Below are 17,841 nucleotides of genomic sequence, written 5' to 3' on the forward strand. Positions count from 1 at the left end.
TTAATATATGATAAAGGAGCCATGGACATACAATGGGGAAATGACAGCCTCTTCAACAGCTGGTGTTGGCAAAACTGGAGAGCTACATGCAAGAGAATTAAACTGGATTATTGTTTAACCCCATACACAAAAGTAAACTCAAAATGAATCAAAGACTTGAATGTAAGTCATGAAACTATAAAACTCTTCGAAGACAACATAGGCAAACATCTCCTGAACATAAGCATGAGCAACTTCTTCCTGAATGCATCTCCTTGAGAAAAGGAAACAAAAGCAAAAATGAACTCATGGTTTCTACATCAAACTAAAAAGTTTTTGTACAGCAAAGGACATCATCAACAAAACAAAAACGCATCCTACAGTATGGGAGAATATATTTGTAAATAATTATCTGACAAGGGGTTAACATCCAAAATATATAAAGAACTTACACGCCTCAACACCCAAAAAGCAAATAACCCGATTAAAAAATGGGTGGAGGATATGAAGAGACAGTTCTCCAAAGAAGAAATTCATATGGCCAACAGACACATGAAAAGATGCTCCACATCACTAATCATCAGGGAAATGCAAATTAAAACCACAATGAGATATCACCTCACACCAGTAAGAGTCGCCACCATCAAAAAGACTAAGAACAACAAATGCTGGGGAGAATGTGGAGAAAGGGGAACCCTCCCACACTGCTGGTGGGAGTGTAAACTAGTTCAACCATTGTGGAAAGCAATATGTAGGTTCCTCAAAAAACTAGAAATAGAAATACCATTTGACCCGGGAATCCCACTCCTTGGAATTTTACCCAAAGAATACAGGTTCTCAGATTCAAAAAGACGTATGTACCCCTATGTTTGTTGCAGCACTTTTTATAATAGCCAAGATATGGAAGCAACCTAAGTGTCCACCAGTAGATGAGTGGATAAAGAAGATGTGGTACATATATGCAATGGAATACTCTTCAGCCATGAGAAAGAAACAAATCCTACCATTTGCAACAACATGGATGGAGCTGGAGGACATTATACTCAGTGAAATAAGCCAGGCGGAGAAAGACAAATGCCAAATGATTTCCCTCATTTGTGGAGTATAACAATGAAGAAAAACTGAAGGAACAAAATGCCAGCAGACTCAGAGACTCCAAGAAAGAACTAGTGGTTACCAAAGGGGAGGGGTGTGGGAAGACCGGTGGGGAGGGAGGGAGAAGGGGATTGAGGGGTATTATGTTTAGTACACATGGTGTGGGGGATCATGGGGAGAACAGTGTAGCACAGAGAAGGCACATAGTGGATCTGTGGCATCTTACTACACTGATGGACAGTGACTGCATTGGGGTATGGGTGGGGACTTGATGATATGGGTAAATGTCATAACCACATTGTTTTTTCATGTGAAACCTTCATAAGAGTGTATATCAATCATACCTTAATAAAAAATTTAAAAAAACAAGGTTTATGAATTCACATAATACCATAACTTATTCAAATTCTGATTGTAGTCTGGGCTCTCCTCCAAGCAGAAGGGTAGTCACCATAACTGATTCCTGCATGTTCCTGTTTGTTAAAGGTTAATATAGCTAGGCCTGGGTTAGAATCATCAATTGAGGGGACATGGGAAAAAAAATCAGTGTGATAGCTAATGGCTCATTTAACAACTGTATATATTTTATCTTCCATAGGATGTTGCAGATGAATTGGATGCCTTGCTTTTATCTCTTACTGAGAATCTAATTGACCACAGAGCCACACCCCAGGTAAATATGCTTTAAAACAGAAAGATTGAAAAGAATTTGTTTTGAAAAATCTCCCTGTTTTGGAAAAATTCCAATTTTTGCGTTTTTAACAATTTAGTACAACTTTTCATTTAATTTAATAAGAGTTCATATTTTATGAAAGGTACTTAGCACTGCTTTTCTGTACTAAAATTCTACCAGTTTGTGTGTCGCTGTATCGTAACCATGTTATTATAAGCCTATTTGTAATTCAATACCATATTAAATAACATGAGAGGAAACATGGGGGTAAACTAGTTTCTGAAGAATTAAGACAATAAGAACATATTTAGTGTCTTTAAGAAATTTACAGAAAGGTTAGCATTGAACACATTGATCATTGCGGTATAGAAGATACTGTGTTGTGTACTATGACCATAATACAAATAAGACATAGCTCCTCCCTCCAGAGATTTACTGTCTAGTTGGGGTGAAAGGTATACAAATAACTCATTCAGTGTCTTATGAGTAATAGGACAGCAATTGCTGTAGGAACTTGATATCATTCTGAAGTCTCCAAAGTTCTGATGGTACTTCTGTCATGTGAGATGTTTGCTTAGATCATTATTTCTCAAACTTGGGTGTGTATCAGAATCACCTAGAGGATGTGTTAAAACACAGATTGCTAGGCTCCACCCTCAAACTTTCTGATTTGATATGTGACGGGTGAGGCCTGGGAAGTTGCATTTCTGACATGTTCCATGTAATGCAGATATGGTCTGGGAACCACCTTTGGGCACCACAGCTTAGTTTCAATAAACAAAGAGACTTTACCAAAGGATTAGAATCAACCACAAGTCTGCAAAAGTGAGCAGGCAGAAGATAAAAGGGGTAATGGCAATAATGAGCCATAATAATCCTTTATGTAGACAAAAGAGTTAACTTCTAAGATTGATACAAGATGACCTAAAGCCCAGAGAAGAACACTTGCTCCCTGTATACCCTTTATCACGAGTGGGTGGTGATACAGTGATGAAAGTCAAATTGATTAAAAAGGTTTTCTGTATGACAAGTCTTTTCCATTCTCTATAAGCTTAGAATGCTTTCTTTGTTTTAAATCAAAATTAGAATATTATGGATTTTAGATTCTGCATTTGGGCTCTCTGTTCTGTTTTACTTAGAGATTTCTGTTATTAGAACTGTAACACTCTTCTAATAACATTTGATTGTTTAATTGACTATGGTATGTGGTAAGGCCAGCCCAGCATTATTATGCAGCTGTTTTTGTTATTTTTGCTTATTAATTTTTTAAGATGATTTTTAGAGTAACTTTGTTAAGTTCCACCCTGTACAAAATCCTTTGGATTTTTATTTTTAATGCCCTGAACTGTATATTAATTTGAGGAAAGAATTGATATATTTATAAAAATTTATCTTCTTAGCCAAAAATACAATATGTTTTTTTATGCATGACTTCCTCTAGCTCCTATTAAAGTTGTATAGTTACCCAAATATAAATTGTATAATTTCCTATTTTTGTTATTTTCCGATCCTTCATGTGTTTTGTGCTATTGTCATTGAGGTCTTTTTTCCCAATATATTTTTTTAATTCTTTAAAATTTCTTTATTGAAGTATGTTGATATATAATCTTCTATTAGTTTCAAGTATACAACAGAGTGGTTCATCAGTTACCCATAACATTAAATCCTCACTCCCACTAGTGCAGTTAACATAGAAAGATCTTACGGAACCATTGACCGTATTCTTCATTCTGTACTACTATCCCCAAGGCCAATTTATATTAGGACTGAGAATTTTTGTGCCCTCTAGCACCCTCACACTCTCCACCTACCCATCCTAATCACGCCTCCATGGTAACCACTTGTTATTTCTCAGTGTCTGTGAGTTCACTGCTATATTGTTGCTTCTGTGTTGCTTTGTTTTTATAGTCCACAAATAAGTGAAATCATATGGTATTTGTTTTTCTCTGCCTGCTTATTTCACTGAGTGTAATACCTTCTAGATACATCCATGTTGTTGCATATGGCAGACTTTCTTTTTTATTTATGGCTGTGTAATATTCCATTGTGTATGTGTACCACATCTTCTTTATTCATTCATCTAATGATGGACACTTAGGATACTTGTGTGTCTTAGCAATTATAAATAATGTGGCAATAAACATAGGAGTGCATATGTCTCTTTGAATCAGGGATTTTTGATTTGTTTAGAAGTGGAATTGCTGAGTCAAATGGTATACCTATTTTTAGATTTTTGAGGAACACCCATACTGCTTTCCACAGCAGCTACACCAATTCACAGTCTCACCAGGAGTATAGAAGGGTCCATTTCTCCACATCCTTGACAACACTAGTTATTTCTTGTCTTTTGGATATTGGCTGTTCTAACTGGTGTGAGGTATCTCACTGTGGTTTTGATTCTCATTTCTCTGATAATTATTGACATGGAGCATCTTTTCATGTACCTGTTGGCCATCTGTGTGTCTTCTTTGGAGAAATGTCTGTTCAGGTCCTCCATCCATTTTTTGATTGGGTATTTGCTTTTTTGGTGTTGGGGCATAACAGCTCTTTATATATTTTGGATGTTAATCCCTTACTGAATAACTCACTTAATGAATATATTCTCCCATACTGTGGGTTGCCTTTTTTGTTCTGCTGATGATGTCCTTTTCTATACAGAAGCTTTTTAGTTTGATGTAGTCACAATGTTCATTTATTTTGTTTCCCTTACCCAAGGAGATGTGTCCAGGAATAAATTTTTGCCTAAGTTTTCTTCTAAGAGTTTTATGGTCTCGTGTCTTACATTCAAGTCTTTGATCCATTTCCAGTTTACTTTTGTGTATGGAGTTAGACAGTAATCCAATTTCATTCTCTTGCATGTAGCTGTCCAGTTTTTCCAGCACCAGTTATTGAAGAGGCTGTCTTTTCCCCATTGAATGTGCATGGCATAATATACAGTATATGTTTACTGTATATTAATGGACCATATATATGTGGGTTTATATCTGGGCTCTCTGTTTCTTTGATCTATGGGTCTGTTCTTGTGGTAGTACCATACTGTTTTGATTACGACAGCTTTGTAGTATAGCTTAAACTTAGGAGTAATACTCTCAGCTTTGTTCTTTTTTCTCAGGACTGCTTTGGTTCATTGGGGTCTTTTGTGGTTCCATATGAATATTAGGATCATTTGATATAGTTCATTGAAGAATACTGTTGGTATTTTGATGGGGATTGCACTGAATCTATAAATTGCTTTGGGCAAGGTGGCCATTTTGACAATATTATTTTTCCTGTCCATAAGCATGGGATAGATTTCCATCTGTTTATGTCTTCTTCAATTTCTCTCATGAATGTTTTATAGGTTTCAGAGTACAGGTCTTCAACCTCCTTTGTTAGGTTTATTCCTAGGTATTTTATTCTTTTTGATGAAGTTGTAAATGAAATTGTTTTCCTGATTTCTCTTTCTGCTACTTCATTATTAGTATGTAGGAATGTAACAAATTGCTCTCTATTAATTTTGTATCCTGCAGTTTTGCTGAATTCAGTTATTCTAATAGTTTTTTTGGTGGAGTCTTTCTTCTATGTAGGGTTTTCTATGTTTATCATGTCATCTGCAAATAGTGACAATTTAACTTCCTCCTTAACAATATGGTTGCCTTTTATCTTTTTATCTTGTGTGATTGCCATGGCTAGGACCTCCAGTACTATATTGAATAAAAGTGGTAAGAATGCACATCCTTGTCTTGTTCCTGATCTTAGAGGAAATGTTTCAGCTTTTCGCCATTGAGTATAATGTTGGCTGTGGGTTTGTCACATATGGCCTTTATTATGTTGATGTACGTACCCTCTGTACACATTTTGTTGAGAGTTTTTATCATGAATGGATGTTGAATTTTGTCAAATGCTTTTTCAGTATCTGTGGAGATGATCATGTGATTTTTGTCCTTCTTTTAGTTCATGTGGTATATGATGAGATTGACTTAGGAATATTTTGCCATCCTTGCATCCCTTGAATAAATCCTACTTGGTCGTGATGGATGATCCTTTTAATGTATTTTTTAATTGTATTTGCTAATATTTTCTTGGGGATTTTTGCATCTATGTTTGTCAGGGATACTTGTCTAAAAGTTCCTATTTTTGTAGTTTGTTTGTTTTCTTTTGGTATTAGGGTGATGCTGGCCTCATAGAAAAAATTTGGAAATATTCCCTCCTCCTCTGCTTTTTGGAATACTTTAAGAAGGATGAGTATTAGCTCTTGTTTAAATGTTTGGTAGAATTCAGCAGTGAAGCCATCTGGCTCTGGATTTTGTTTGTTGGGAGTTTTTTGATTACCAGTTCAATTTCATTGCTAGTAATTAGTCTGTTCAGATTTTCTGTTTCTTCCTGGGTCAGTATTGGAAGGTTGTATTATTCTAGGAATTGATCCATTTCTTCTAGGTTGTCCAATTTATTGGCACATAATTTTTCATAGAATTCTCTCTCAATTATTTGTATTTCTGTGGTATTTCTTGTGACTATTCCTTTATCATTTCTGATTTTGTTTATTTTTGTCCTCTCTCTCTTTTTTGATAACTCTGGCTTGGTAGGTATTCTGTTTATTTTCTCAAAGAACCAGCTGGTCTCTTGGTTTTGTTAGATTTTTCTATTGTTTTATTCTCTATTTTATTTATTTCTTCCCTGATCTTCATTATTTCCCTCCTTCTACTAACTTTGGGTTTCATTTGTCCTTTGTTTTCTAGTTTGTGAGTTTAGACTGTTTATTTGGGATCGTTCTTGTTTTTTGAGGTAGGCCTGTATTGTTATGTACTTCTCTCTCTGAATGGCCTTTGTGGTATCCCACAAACATTGGACTGTTGTATTTTTGTTTTCATTTGTCTCCATGTATTGCTTGATTGCTGTTTTAATTTGGTCATTGATCCCAGTGATTATTTAGAAGCATGTTGTTTAGCCTTCACGTGTTTGTAGGCTTTTTTGTTTTCTTTGTATAATTTATTTCTAATTTTATACCATTGTGGTCTGAGAAGTTGCTTGATACAATTTCCGTCTTTTTTAATTTACTGAAGCTCTTTTTGTGGCCTAGTATGTGATCTGTTCTGGAGAACAGTCCATGTGCACTTGAGAAGAATGTGTATCTGCTGCTTTTAAGTCAAGTGTTCTGTAGATATCTGTTAAGTACATCTGATACAATGTATTGTTCAGTGCCTCTGTTTCCTTATTTATTTTCTGTCTGGTTTATCTGTCTGTTGATGTGAGTGGTGTGTTAAAGTCTCCTACAGTGAATGTGTTGTAATCTATTTCCCCCATTAATTCTGTTAGTATTTGTTTTACATATGTAGGTGCTCCTATATTGGGTGCATAGATATTTATAATGGTTACATCCTCTTGTTGGACTGACCCCTTTATCATTATGTAATGTCCTTCTTTATCATTTTCTTTGTTTTGAAGTCTATTTTTTCTCATATAAGTACTGCTACTCCTGCTGTTCTCTCCCTATTATTTGTGTGAAATATATATTTCCATCCCTTCTCTTTCAGTCTGTATGTCTTTGGGTTTGAAATGAGGCTCTTGTAGACAGCACATTGATGGGTCTTGTTTCTTTATCCATTCTGCCACTCTGTGTCTTTTGATTGGTGTATTCAGTCCGTTTGCCTTTAAGGTAATTATTGATGGATATGTACTTATTGCCATTTTATTGTTGTCTTCATGTTTTTGTAGTTCCTCTCTGTTCCTTTCTTCCTCTCTTATACTTTTCTCTTGTTATTTGATGGTCTTCTTCAGTGCTTTGATTGGATTTCTCTTTTAAAATTTTTTGTGTATTTATTATAGGCTTTGGGTTTGCGGTTACCGTAAGGTTCAAGGATAGCTTCCTAACTATGTAACAGTCTCTATTAAGTTGATGATTGCTCCATTTCAAACACAGCCTAAAGCTACTTCTTTTAGTACCACTTCTTCCACCTCCACACTTTATGTATTGGATGCCATTATCTGCATTTTTTTGTGTGTCCTTCGACTGATTTTGTGCATAGTTGGTCTTGTTACTTTTGTTTTGTTCTGATTTCATATTTGCTTGGTAAGTAGTTGGTCTACAACCTTTACTGTAGGTTTATTTTAACAGGTGAAAACTATTTAGGCTGGGAGGGGCTCAAGATGGCAGTGTGAGTAGGGCGGCAGAAATCTCCTCCAAAATTCATACATATTTTTGAAAATACAACAAATACAACTATTCCTAAAAGAGAGACTAGAAGATACAGTACAGCAGCCAGGCTACATCTACACCTGCAAGAACTCTGCATCTCACAAAGGGAGTAAGATACAAAGCTGTGACCCGGCGGGACCCGAGCACAGAACCCCAGCTCACCAGCAGGAGGAAAGGGGTCAGAGTGGGGATGGAGTGGAATCACAGGACTCCTAAATAACCAGCCCTAGTAATCTGCACCAGGAGCACAGACAAACATTACATGGTGTACTGGATATTAGAGAAACGGAAAAGTAAAATCTGAGATGGAGACTGCGAGCAGGTCCCTACAGGTGTCTCCCCTGCTTCAAAAGAAAAGCGGGCAGTTTTTAAAAGTCTTAAAGGGACAAGGACTCAACATCTGGACAAAATTGTCCCAGCACACTCAGCCCAGCAGGCTGGGAATCTTGAGGAACTTTGGACCCCATAACCCCCTGTGGGGTAAAGCAGCCGCAAAGCCCCTCAGGGCAATAAGCAGCCTGCCATTCATTCCCCCCGGCCGGCACTGCAAGCAGACCGGCAGACCCGCCACATCCAGGGAACAGCCCTGCCCACAGCAACCACACAGAGTCTCCTCCCAGCATGCAGCTAACCTGGACAGACAGAGGAAGCCAGAGCAAGGTCTGGAAGGCATGAAGAGGTGCTGTTCTCGCAGGAGAACACACCTGGCACAGCTGCGACCCCCCGACAGTGCTCTAGCTAACCCGAGGGTGGCTCCACCCATGGCAGCTCAGGAGATTGTCCCAGAGACTGCCTCCAGGTGTGCAGGTAACCGGCACAGGCAGCCAAAGCTGGAGCAAGGTCCGGAAGGTACAAAGGGGTGCCGTTCTCACAGAAGAACACACCTGGCACAGGTGTGATGTACTACAGTGTGCTAGGCTATCCCGAGGGCAGCCCCGCCCATGGCAGCTCAGGAGATTATCCCGGAGTGCTGCCGGGGTGCAGGCAGATGGCACAGGCAGTGGAAAAGGGCAAGGCAACCAGCAGGCAGGAAGGGACGTTGTTCTCCCAGATGAAACGTGCGCCCACCCGCCTGCGACCACTTCTATCACCATGAAAAGGCAGAAGAATCTGGTCCAGTCAAAAATCACTCAGACAACCCCAGAGAGAGGGCCTGGTGAGATAGATATAACGAATCTTCCTGAAAAAGAATTCAAAATAAAATTCATAACCATGCTGATGGACCTGCAGAGAAATATGCAAGAGCTAAGAGATGAAGTCTGGAGGGAGAAAACAGAAATAAAACAATCGATAGAAGGTCTTATGAGCAGACTGGACTAGGTGCAAGGGACTGTTAATGGAATATCAATCAGACAACAGGAATACAGAGAAGCTGAGGCAGAGAGAGATAAAAGGATCTCCAGGAATGAAAGAATATTAAGAGAATTGTGCGACCAATCCAAATGGAACACTATTCGCATTATAGGGGTACCAGAAGAAGAAGAAGAGAGAGAAAAAGGTATAGAAAGTGTCTTTGAAGAAATAATTGCTGAAAACTTCCCCAAACAGGAGGAGGAAATAGTCTCTCAGACTATGAAAGCCCACAGATCTCCCAACAAAAGGGACCCAAGGACAACAACACTAAGACATAAAATAATTAAAATGGCAAAGATCAAAGACAAATACAGAGTACTAAAGGCAGCCAGAGAGAGAAAAAGATCACCTACAAAGGAAAACCCATTAGGCTATCATCAGACTTTTCAACAGAAACCTTACAGGCCAGAACAGAATGGCATGATATACGTAATGCAATGAAACAGAAGAGCCTTGAACCAAGAACACTGTATCCAGCACGCTTATCACTTAAATGTAAAGGAGGGATTAACCAATTTCCAGACAACCAAAGTTGAGAGTATTTACCTCCCACAAACCACCTCTACAGGGTATTTTAAAGGGACGGATCTAGATGTAAGCACTCCTAAGGCTAAATAGATGTCACCAGAGAAAATAAAATCACAGCAAACAAAGCAGACCAACCAAATACTAACTGAAGATGAAAAGTCAAATAAACTATCCAGAAAAACAGTCAAAGGAAACACAACAGAGTACAGAATAAAACATCTAACATATAAAGAATGGAGGAGGAAGAATAAGAAGGGAGAGAAATAAAGAATCATCAGACTGTGTTTATAATAGCTTAATAAGAGAGTTAAGTTAGACAGTTAGATAGTAAAGAAGCTAACTTTGAACCTTTGGTAAGCACGAATCCAAACCCTGCAATGCAATAAGTACATATCTATTGATAATCACCCTAAAAGTAATGGGACTGAATGTACCAATCAAAAGACACAGAGTAATAGAATGGATAAAAAAGCAAGACCCATCTATATGCTTCTTACAAGAGACTCACCTCAAACCCAAAGATATACACAGACTAAAAGAGAAGGGATGGAGAAAGATATTTCATGCAGACAATAGGGAGAAAAAAGCAGGTGTTGCAGTACTTGTGTCAGACAAAATAGACTTCAAAACAAAGAAAGTAACAAGAGATAAAGAAGGACATTACATAATGATAAAGGTGGCAGTCCAACAAGAGGATATAAGCATTATAAATATATATGCACCCAACACAGGAGCACCAACGTATGTAAAACCAATACTAAGTAAGGACACAGAGGCACTGAACAACACGCTAGAACGTATGGGCCTAACAGACATCTACAGAACTCTATACCCAAAAGCAGCAGGATACACATTTTTCTCAAGTGCACATGAAACATTTTCCAGAATAGACCACATACCAGGCCACAAAAAGAGCCTCAGTAAATTCAAAAAAATTGAAATTCTGCCAGCCAACTTCTCAGACCATAGAGGTATAAAATTAGAAATAAATTGTACAAAGAAAATAGAAAGGCTCACAAACACATGGATGCTTAACAACATGCTCCTAAATAATCAGTGGATCAATGACCAAATTAAAACAGAGATCAAGCAATATATGGAGACAAACAACAACAACAGCACAAAGCCCCAACTTCTGTGGGAAGCAGCAAAGGCAATTCTAAGAGGAAAGTATATTGCAATCCAGGCCTAATTAAAGAAGGAAGAACAATCCCAAATAAATAGTTTAAAGCCACACTTATTGAAAGTAGTAAAAGAAGAACAAATGAGGCCCAGAGTCAGCAGAAGGAGGGGCATAATAAAGATCAGGGAAGAAATAAATAAAATTGAGAAGACTAAAACAATAGAAAAAAATCAATGAAACTAAGAGCTGGTTCTTTGAGAAAGTAAACAAAATAGATAAACCCTAGCCAGACTTATTAAGAGAAAAAGAGAATCTGTACACATAAACAGAATCAGAAATAAGAAAGGAAAAATAATGACGGACTCCAAGGAAATACAAAGAATTATTAGACAATACTATGAAAACCTATATGCGAACAAGCTGGAAAACCTAGAAGAAATGGACAACCTCCTAGAAAAAATACAACCTTCCACAACTGACCAAGGAAGGAACAGAAAATCTAAACAGACCAATTACCGGCATCAAAATGAATTGGTAATCAAAAAACTACCCAAGAACAAATCCTCTGGTCCAGATGGATTCACCGCTGAATTTTATCACACATATAGAGAAGACATAATCCCCATTCTCCTTAAAGTTTTCCAAAAAATAGAAGAGGAAGGAATACTTCCCAAATCCTTCTATGAACCCAGCATCACTCTAATACCAAAACCAGGCAGAGACCACACCAAATAAGAAAATTACAGACCAATATCCCTGATGAACATAGATGCAAAAATACTCAACAAAATCTTAGCAAACTGAATTAAAAAATACATCAAGAGGATCATACACCAGGATCAAGTGGGATTCATCTCAGGGATGCAAGGGTGGTACAACACTTGGAAATCCATCAACATCCACCACATTAACAAAAAGAAGGGCAAAAACCACATGATCATCTCCATAGATGCTGAAAAAGCATTCGACAAAATTCAACGTCCATTCATGATAGAAACTCTCAACAAAATGGGTATAGAGGGCCATACCTCAAAATAATAAAGGCCATATATGACAAACCCATAGCCAACATCATACTAAACAGTGAGAAGCTGAAAGCTTTTCACCTAAGATTGGGAACAAGACAGAGATGCCCACTCTCCCCACTGTTACTCAGCATAGGACTGGAGGTCCTAGCCATGGCAATTAGACAAAACAAAGAAATACAAGGCATCCAGATTGGTAAAGAAGAAGTCAAACTGTCACTATTTGCAGATGACATGATATTGTACATAAAATACCCAAAGACTCCACTCCAAAACTATTAGAGCTAATATCTGAATTCAGTAAAGTTGCAGGATACAGAATTAATACACAGAAATCTGTTGCTTTCTTGTACACTAACAATGAACTACCAGAGAGAGAAATCAGGAAAACAATTCCATTCACAATTGCATCAAAAGGAATAAAGTACCTAGGAATAAACCAAAACAAGGAAGCAAAAGACCTATACCCTGAAAGCTACAAGACACTCTTAAGAGAAATTAAAGAGGACACAAACAAATGGAAACTCATCCCATGCTCTTGGCTAGGAAGAATTAATATTGTCAAAATGGCCATCCTGCCTTAAGCAATCTACAGATTCAATGCAATCCCTATCAAAATACCAACAGGATTATTCAACAAACTGGAACAAATAGTTCTAAAATTCATATGGAACCACGAAAGATCCTGAATAGCCAAGCAATACTGAGAAAGAAGAATAAAGCAGGGGAGATCTCGCTTCCCAACTTCAAGCTGTACTACAAAGCCACAGTAATCAAGACAATTTGGTACTGGCACAAGAACCAGACCCACAGACCAGTGGAACAGATTAGAGAGTCCAGATATTAACCTGGAAATATGTGGTTAATTAATATATGATAAAGGAGCTATGGTTATGCGATGGGGAAATGACAGCCCCTTCAACAGCTGGTGTTGGCAAAGCTGGACAGGTACATGTAAGAGAAGGAAACTGATCATTGTCTAATCCCATACGGAAAAGTAAATTCAAAATGGATCAAAGAACTGAATGTAAGTCATGAAACTATAAAACTCTTAGAAAAAAACATAGGTAAAAGTCCCTTGGACATAAACATGAGCAACTTCTTCATGAACATATCTCCCCAAGCAAGGGAAACAAAAGCAAAAATGAACAAGTGGGACTATATCAAGCCAAAAAGCTTCTGTACAGCAAAGGACACCATCAATAGAACAAAAAGGTATCCTACAGTATGGGAGAATATATTCATAAATGACAGATCCGATAAAGGGTTGACATTCAAAATATATAAAGAGCTCACACACCTCAACAAACAAAAAGCAAATAAGCCCATTAAAAAATGGGCAGAGGATCTAAACAGACACTTTTCCAAAGAAGAAATTCAGATGGCCAACAGGCACATGAAAAGATGCTCCACATTGCTAATCACCAGAGAAGTGCAAGTTAAAACCACAGTGAGATATCACCTCACACCAGTAAGGATCACAAACCCATCCAAAAGGCAAACAACAACAAATGTTGGTGAGGATGTGGAGAAAGGGGAACCCCCCTACACTGCTGGTGGGATGTAAATTAGTTCAACCATTGTGGAAAGCAGTATGGAGGTTCCTCAAAAAACTAAAAATAGAAATACCCTTTGACCCAGGATTTCCACTCCTATGAATTTACCCTAAGAATGCAGCAGCCCAGTTTGAAAAAGACATATTCACCCCTATGTTTATTGCAGCACTATTTGCAATAGCCAGGAAATGGAAGCAACCTAAGTGTCTTTCAGTAGATGAATGGATAAAGAAGATATGGTACAAGTACATAATGGAATATTATTCAGCCATAATAATAAAACAAATCCTACTGTTTGCAACAACATGGATTGAGCTAGTGGGTATTATGCTCAGTGAGATATGCGAGGAAGAAAAAGACAAGTATGAAATGATTTTCACTTATATGTGGAGTATTAGAAAAAAGAAAAAACTGAAAGAACAAAACAGCAGCAGACTCAGAGAACCCAGGAATTGTCTAATAGTTACCAATGGGAAAGGGACTGGAGAGGATGGGTTGGAAGGGAGGGACAAGGGGGAAAGGGGGGAATTACGATTAGCAGACATATGTGTGTGGGGGGCACGGGGAGGGCTGTACAACACAGAGAAGGCAGGTAGTGATTCTATAGCATGTTACTACGCTGATGGACAGTGACTGTAATCAGGTATGTGGTGGGGACTTCAGGGTGGGGGCAGTCTAGTATCCATAATGTTGCTCATTTAATTGTAGATTAATGGTACCAAAAAAAAAACCAATCTATTTAGGCTTAAGAACATTTCCATCTACAGAAGTCCCTTTTACATATCCTGTTATGCTGGTTGAGTGGTTGTAAATTCCTTCAGCCTTTGTTTATGTGGGAAACGTTTACTCTCTCCTTCAAATCTGAATGATAATCTCTCTGGGTAGAGGATTCTTGGTTGAAGGTCCTTCTGTTTCTGTACATTAAATATTTCATGCCACTCCCTTCTTGCCTGTAACGTTTCTGCTGAGAAGTCTGTTTATAACCTGATGAGGGTTTCCTTATAAGTAATCTTTTTTCTATCTCTGGCTGCTTTCAGTACCCTTTGTCATTTTAATTATATGTCTTGGTGTTGTCTTCCTGAGGTTCCTTTTGTTAGGGGCTCTCTGAACTTCTGGGACCTGGGTGTCTATTTCCTTCCCCAGGCTAGGGAAGTTTTCAGCAATTTTCATTTCTTCAAAAAGAGTTTCTACCCCTTTGTCTCTCTGTTCTCCTTCTGGTACCTCTATCATGTGAATATTGCTCATTATGGAGCTGTCCCACAGCTCTCTCAGCATTATGTTGTTTCTAGATATCCTTTTTCTCTGTGTTCCTCAGCTTTTTTGTGTTCTCTCTAACTTCCATCTCACTGATTGTCTCCTCTACTTTCAGCAATCTGTTTTTCATTCCCTCCATTGTATATTTCATTTCAGTTATTTTATTCTTCAGCTCTGAGTGGCTCTTGTTTAGCTCTAGTATCTGTTTTTTGAAGTCCTCCCTGAGATCTTCAGTACTTTTCCACAGATGAGAGCATATTTACAATTGTTACTTTGAAATCTCTATCAAGAAGATTGGTTGTCTTTGTTTCATTTAGCCCTCTTTCTGTCCTTCTGTTTGGAACATTTTCCGCTGCTTCCTCATTTTGTCAAGGTTTCTGTGTTTCTTCCTTTTTATTAGATGGATCTGCTGTGCTTCCTGGTCTAGAGAGCAGTGGCTTAATGAAGAAGGCATCCATGATGCCCAGAAGTTGAAGGCTCTCTATTCTCCAGTGCCTGGTTCTCCTTTGCAATGGAGCCCCAGTGGCTGTTGGTGGGCTATGGGCAGGGCTGCCTTTCTGTCTGTTTGCTGGTAGTGGTCTATCTTTGTCTGCTGTGGAAGGCAGTTGGCCCTTTGTGAGCAGAGCAGGGGCACTTCTTTGGGGATCGTTGTGGGTAGGACTGCCCTCTGCCTGCCCTGCAGCCATGGCAGAGCTGCTGGACTAATAGGTTGGGTGGGGTGTTCAAGCATCAAGAGGCATGTGCAGCACCAGGTTGGACTGCTCACAAGGAGGAAGGAGTGCTTGAAGATGACTCCTGCAGGCATCTGCCTCGTTGGGCCGAGACCGGACCTAGAAAGCTGGGAAAGCCTCCCTCTCTCTGCCAGGAGGCAAAGTCTGAACTCCTGGGCTCAGCAGGTGGGTGTGCATGGAAGCGTCTTGAGGCTAAGCCGCCTGCAAGGGGAATGGAGCATTCAGGCCTCCCTGAACTTTTGGGCCGAGGGAGGGCTGGCGACATTTCATCCACTTGTCCTTTCTCCTGTGGAGAGAACTCTGTCCAACTCTTGCCCCTGTTGCACCCTGGTGCTGGAAAATCCTTCAAACTTCTGCCTTTGTGTTGGGTCTCAGTGGGACCCGTGGAGCATGCCTGTCTTCCACAAGTGCCTGAAATCTCCACCTCCCAGAGTGCTCTAACTCTCCCTGGTGTCCAGCCCTATTGATCACCGGAATCAAATGCAATGTTGACTTGTGTTTCCAGAGCAGATTTCCAGAGCCAGGTTTGCAGAGTTCCTGAATGTCTTCCCCTCCGCCGCTCCATTCCTCTTCCTCCTGTCTATGGGCTGGGATGAGAAGGGCTGGGGTCCCAACTGATAGTAGCTGTGCCACTTTACCCTTTTCTGTGTGGTCTTCTCTTCACCTGGTGTAGGTGGTTTATCCTGCAGTTTCAGGTCATTTTCAGGGTCAGTCATATTTGCTGTAGCTGCTCCCTTGGTGTGTGATGGGAGGGGGTTTCTGCATTACCTTCCTGCTCCACCATCTTTTTTCCCCCTCTTTCCCATTTTATTTTAAACTGGTTTTAAGAAGGCTATGGCTTTCTGAAAATAATTTCAGCAAAACCTTTCATCAATCAAAACAGTGAAGCTGTAAAAAAAAATTAAAGATATTTAAATAAGTACACTTAGGGGAAAGGTTTTTATTATCATATTTTTATGTTTACCTAAGTTATAGTTACCATTCTAAAGGAGAGTCCAAATTATAAAGTTCCGTCTTCCCCCAGAAGAACAAAGGCAGAACCTAGAACTTAGAACAGAAATATCTATTGCTAAGACTAGGAAGAAAGTTCTGGACAGCACTAAGGTTTCTATCAGTTTGGGAATTGGTAAATATATAAAATAAATTTGTGACAAGAAGATACCTTGATCTTTGGATCAATAAGCACCCATTTTTTAAATACCAGGTACCCAAATTGAGTTAGTTATACCTTTCAGTCCATGGCTGGCTATTATCTCCTTAGGTCCATGAAAGGCTTCTCTTTTGTTGTTTTATTTCCCTTTATATTCCACTTCCCACTTATACTCCCCTTTTCCCCTGAGATACCCAGTCTATTGTATTTAAGATATGTCCTCCTAGACCATCTTTCATATATTTATTTTGATAAACATCTTCATTCATATCTTTTTTAAGGAATTGTGGGACTGTTTGGGATATGTACTCACAAGTGGGATTGCTGGGTTGCATGCTTGTGTGAACACTTACACTGTAAGGTGCTTCTCGCTCCCAGAGTGGTCCCAGCAGTTTAGAGCCCCGCCAGCATTGCTCATGTTTCCCACTTCACACACATTATTCCTGATCTGATTTTCTGGTATTTCCATCTTTATGGGTTTGTCTTGTTTCAATTTGCATGAGTTAAATGTTATATCTCCCCCATTACTTTAATGCTGATTTAAGTTTCCAGCTTGAGTGAGTCACCTATTCTTGTCTTTTGCCCATTTTTCTATTGTGTTTCCTATCTTTTTCCTAGTGATTTTGTTGCTGGGCAGCTGCATCTGGGGAGGTCTCTCTCTGCACACTAGGTGAAAGGAGGGCTCTTGATTATTATCAGTTCTGAAAGAATTCCCATCAGGTCGAAAAAGTGCCAGCAAGGAAAAGTACAAGCGAATGTTAGCAGCCGTGCAGGCAGGAGAGAGCAAGGAATAACAGAGGGAGGATGGGGAAGGTCCTTGCCAACTCCTAAAGCCAGGGTCCTCTGGCATCTAATGTCCACCTGATCTGCATGGTGTGGGAATTATATCCCTACCACCCTAGGATTTGGGGGAGCCCCAGAGGGCTGAGTGGAGTGGGATTATGTTGAGAACTTCCACTTCCCTACTGGTCTGCAATAAAACAAGGAGAGGGAAAAGGATTCTGCCAAGACTAGAAATCTGAATGAAGTGACAAAGTTACAAAAACAGTTACCATGAGTTCCTGTCTTTATCATGGAGAAGAGTTCAAAGACAAGTGCCTTAGATTTATGTAACAAGAAAGTTTATTTTATAAAACAATACTCAGATGGGAGTGTAAGGAACCTCAGAGAAGAGGAGCACTTAAGGGTTTTAGGCTTTG

The 17,841-nt window shown here is 39.0% G+C and overlaps 1 protein-coding gene across 4 annotated transcripts in view; it reads left to right on the forward strand.

Moving 5' to 3' along the window:
- The window catches only part of EPB41L5 (erythrocyte membrane protein band 4.1 like 5), a 177,267-nt gene that overhangs the window by 148,274 nt on the left and 11,152 nt on the right, over positions 1 to 17,841 (forward strand). For all 4 annotated transcript variants that reach the window (XM_036886554.2, XM_036886555.2, XM_036886553.2 and 1 more), the window contains one exon: positions 1,673 to 1,747. In XM_036886554.2, coding sequence (XP_036742449.2) covers positions 1,673 to 1,747 — 75 coding nt within the window. The remainder of the gene's footprint in view (positions 1 to 1,672; positions 1,748 to 17,841) is intronic.

This window comes from Manis pentadactyla, chromosome 8 (genome assembly GCF_030020395.1).
Source record: "Manis pentadactyla isolate mManPen7 chromosome 8, mManPen7.hap1, whole genome shotgun sequence".
NCBI classification, from domain to species: domain Eukaryota; kingdom Metazoa; phylum Chordata; class Mammalia; order Pholidota; family Manidae; genus Manis; species Manis pentadactyla.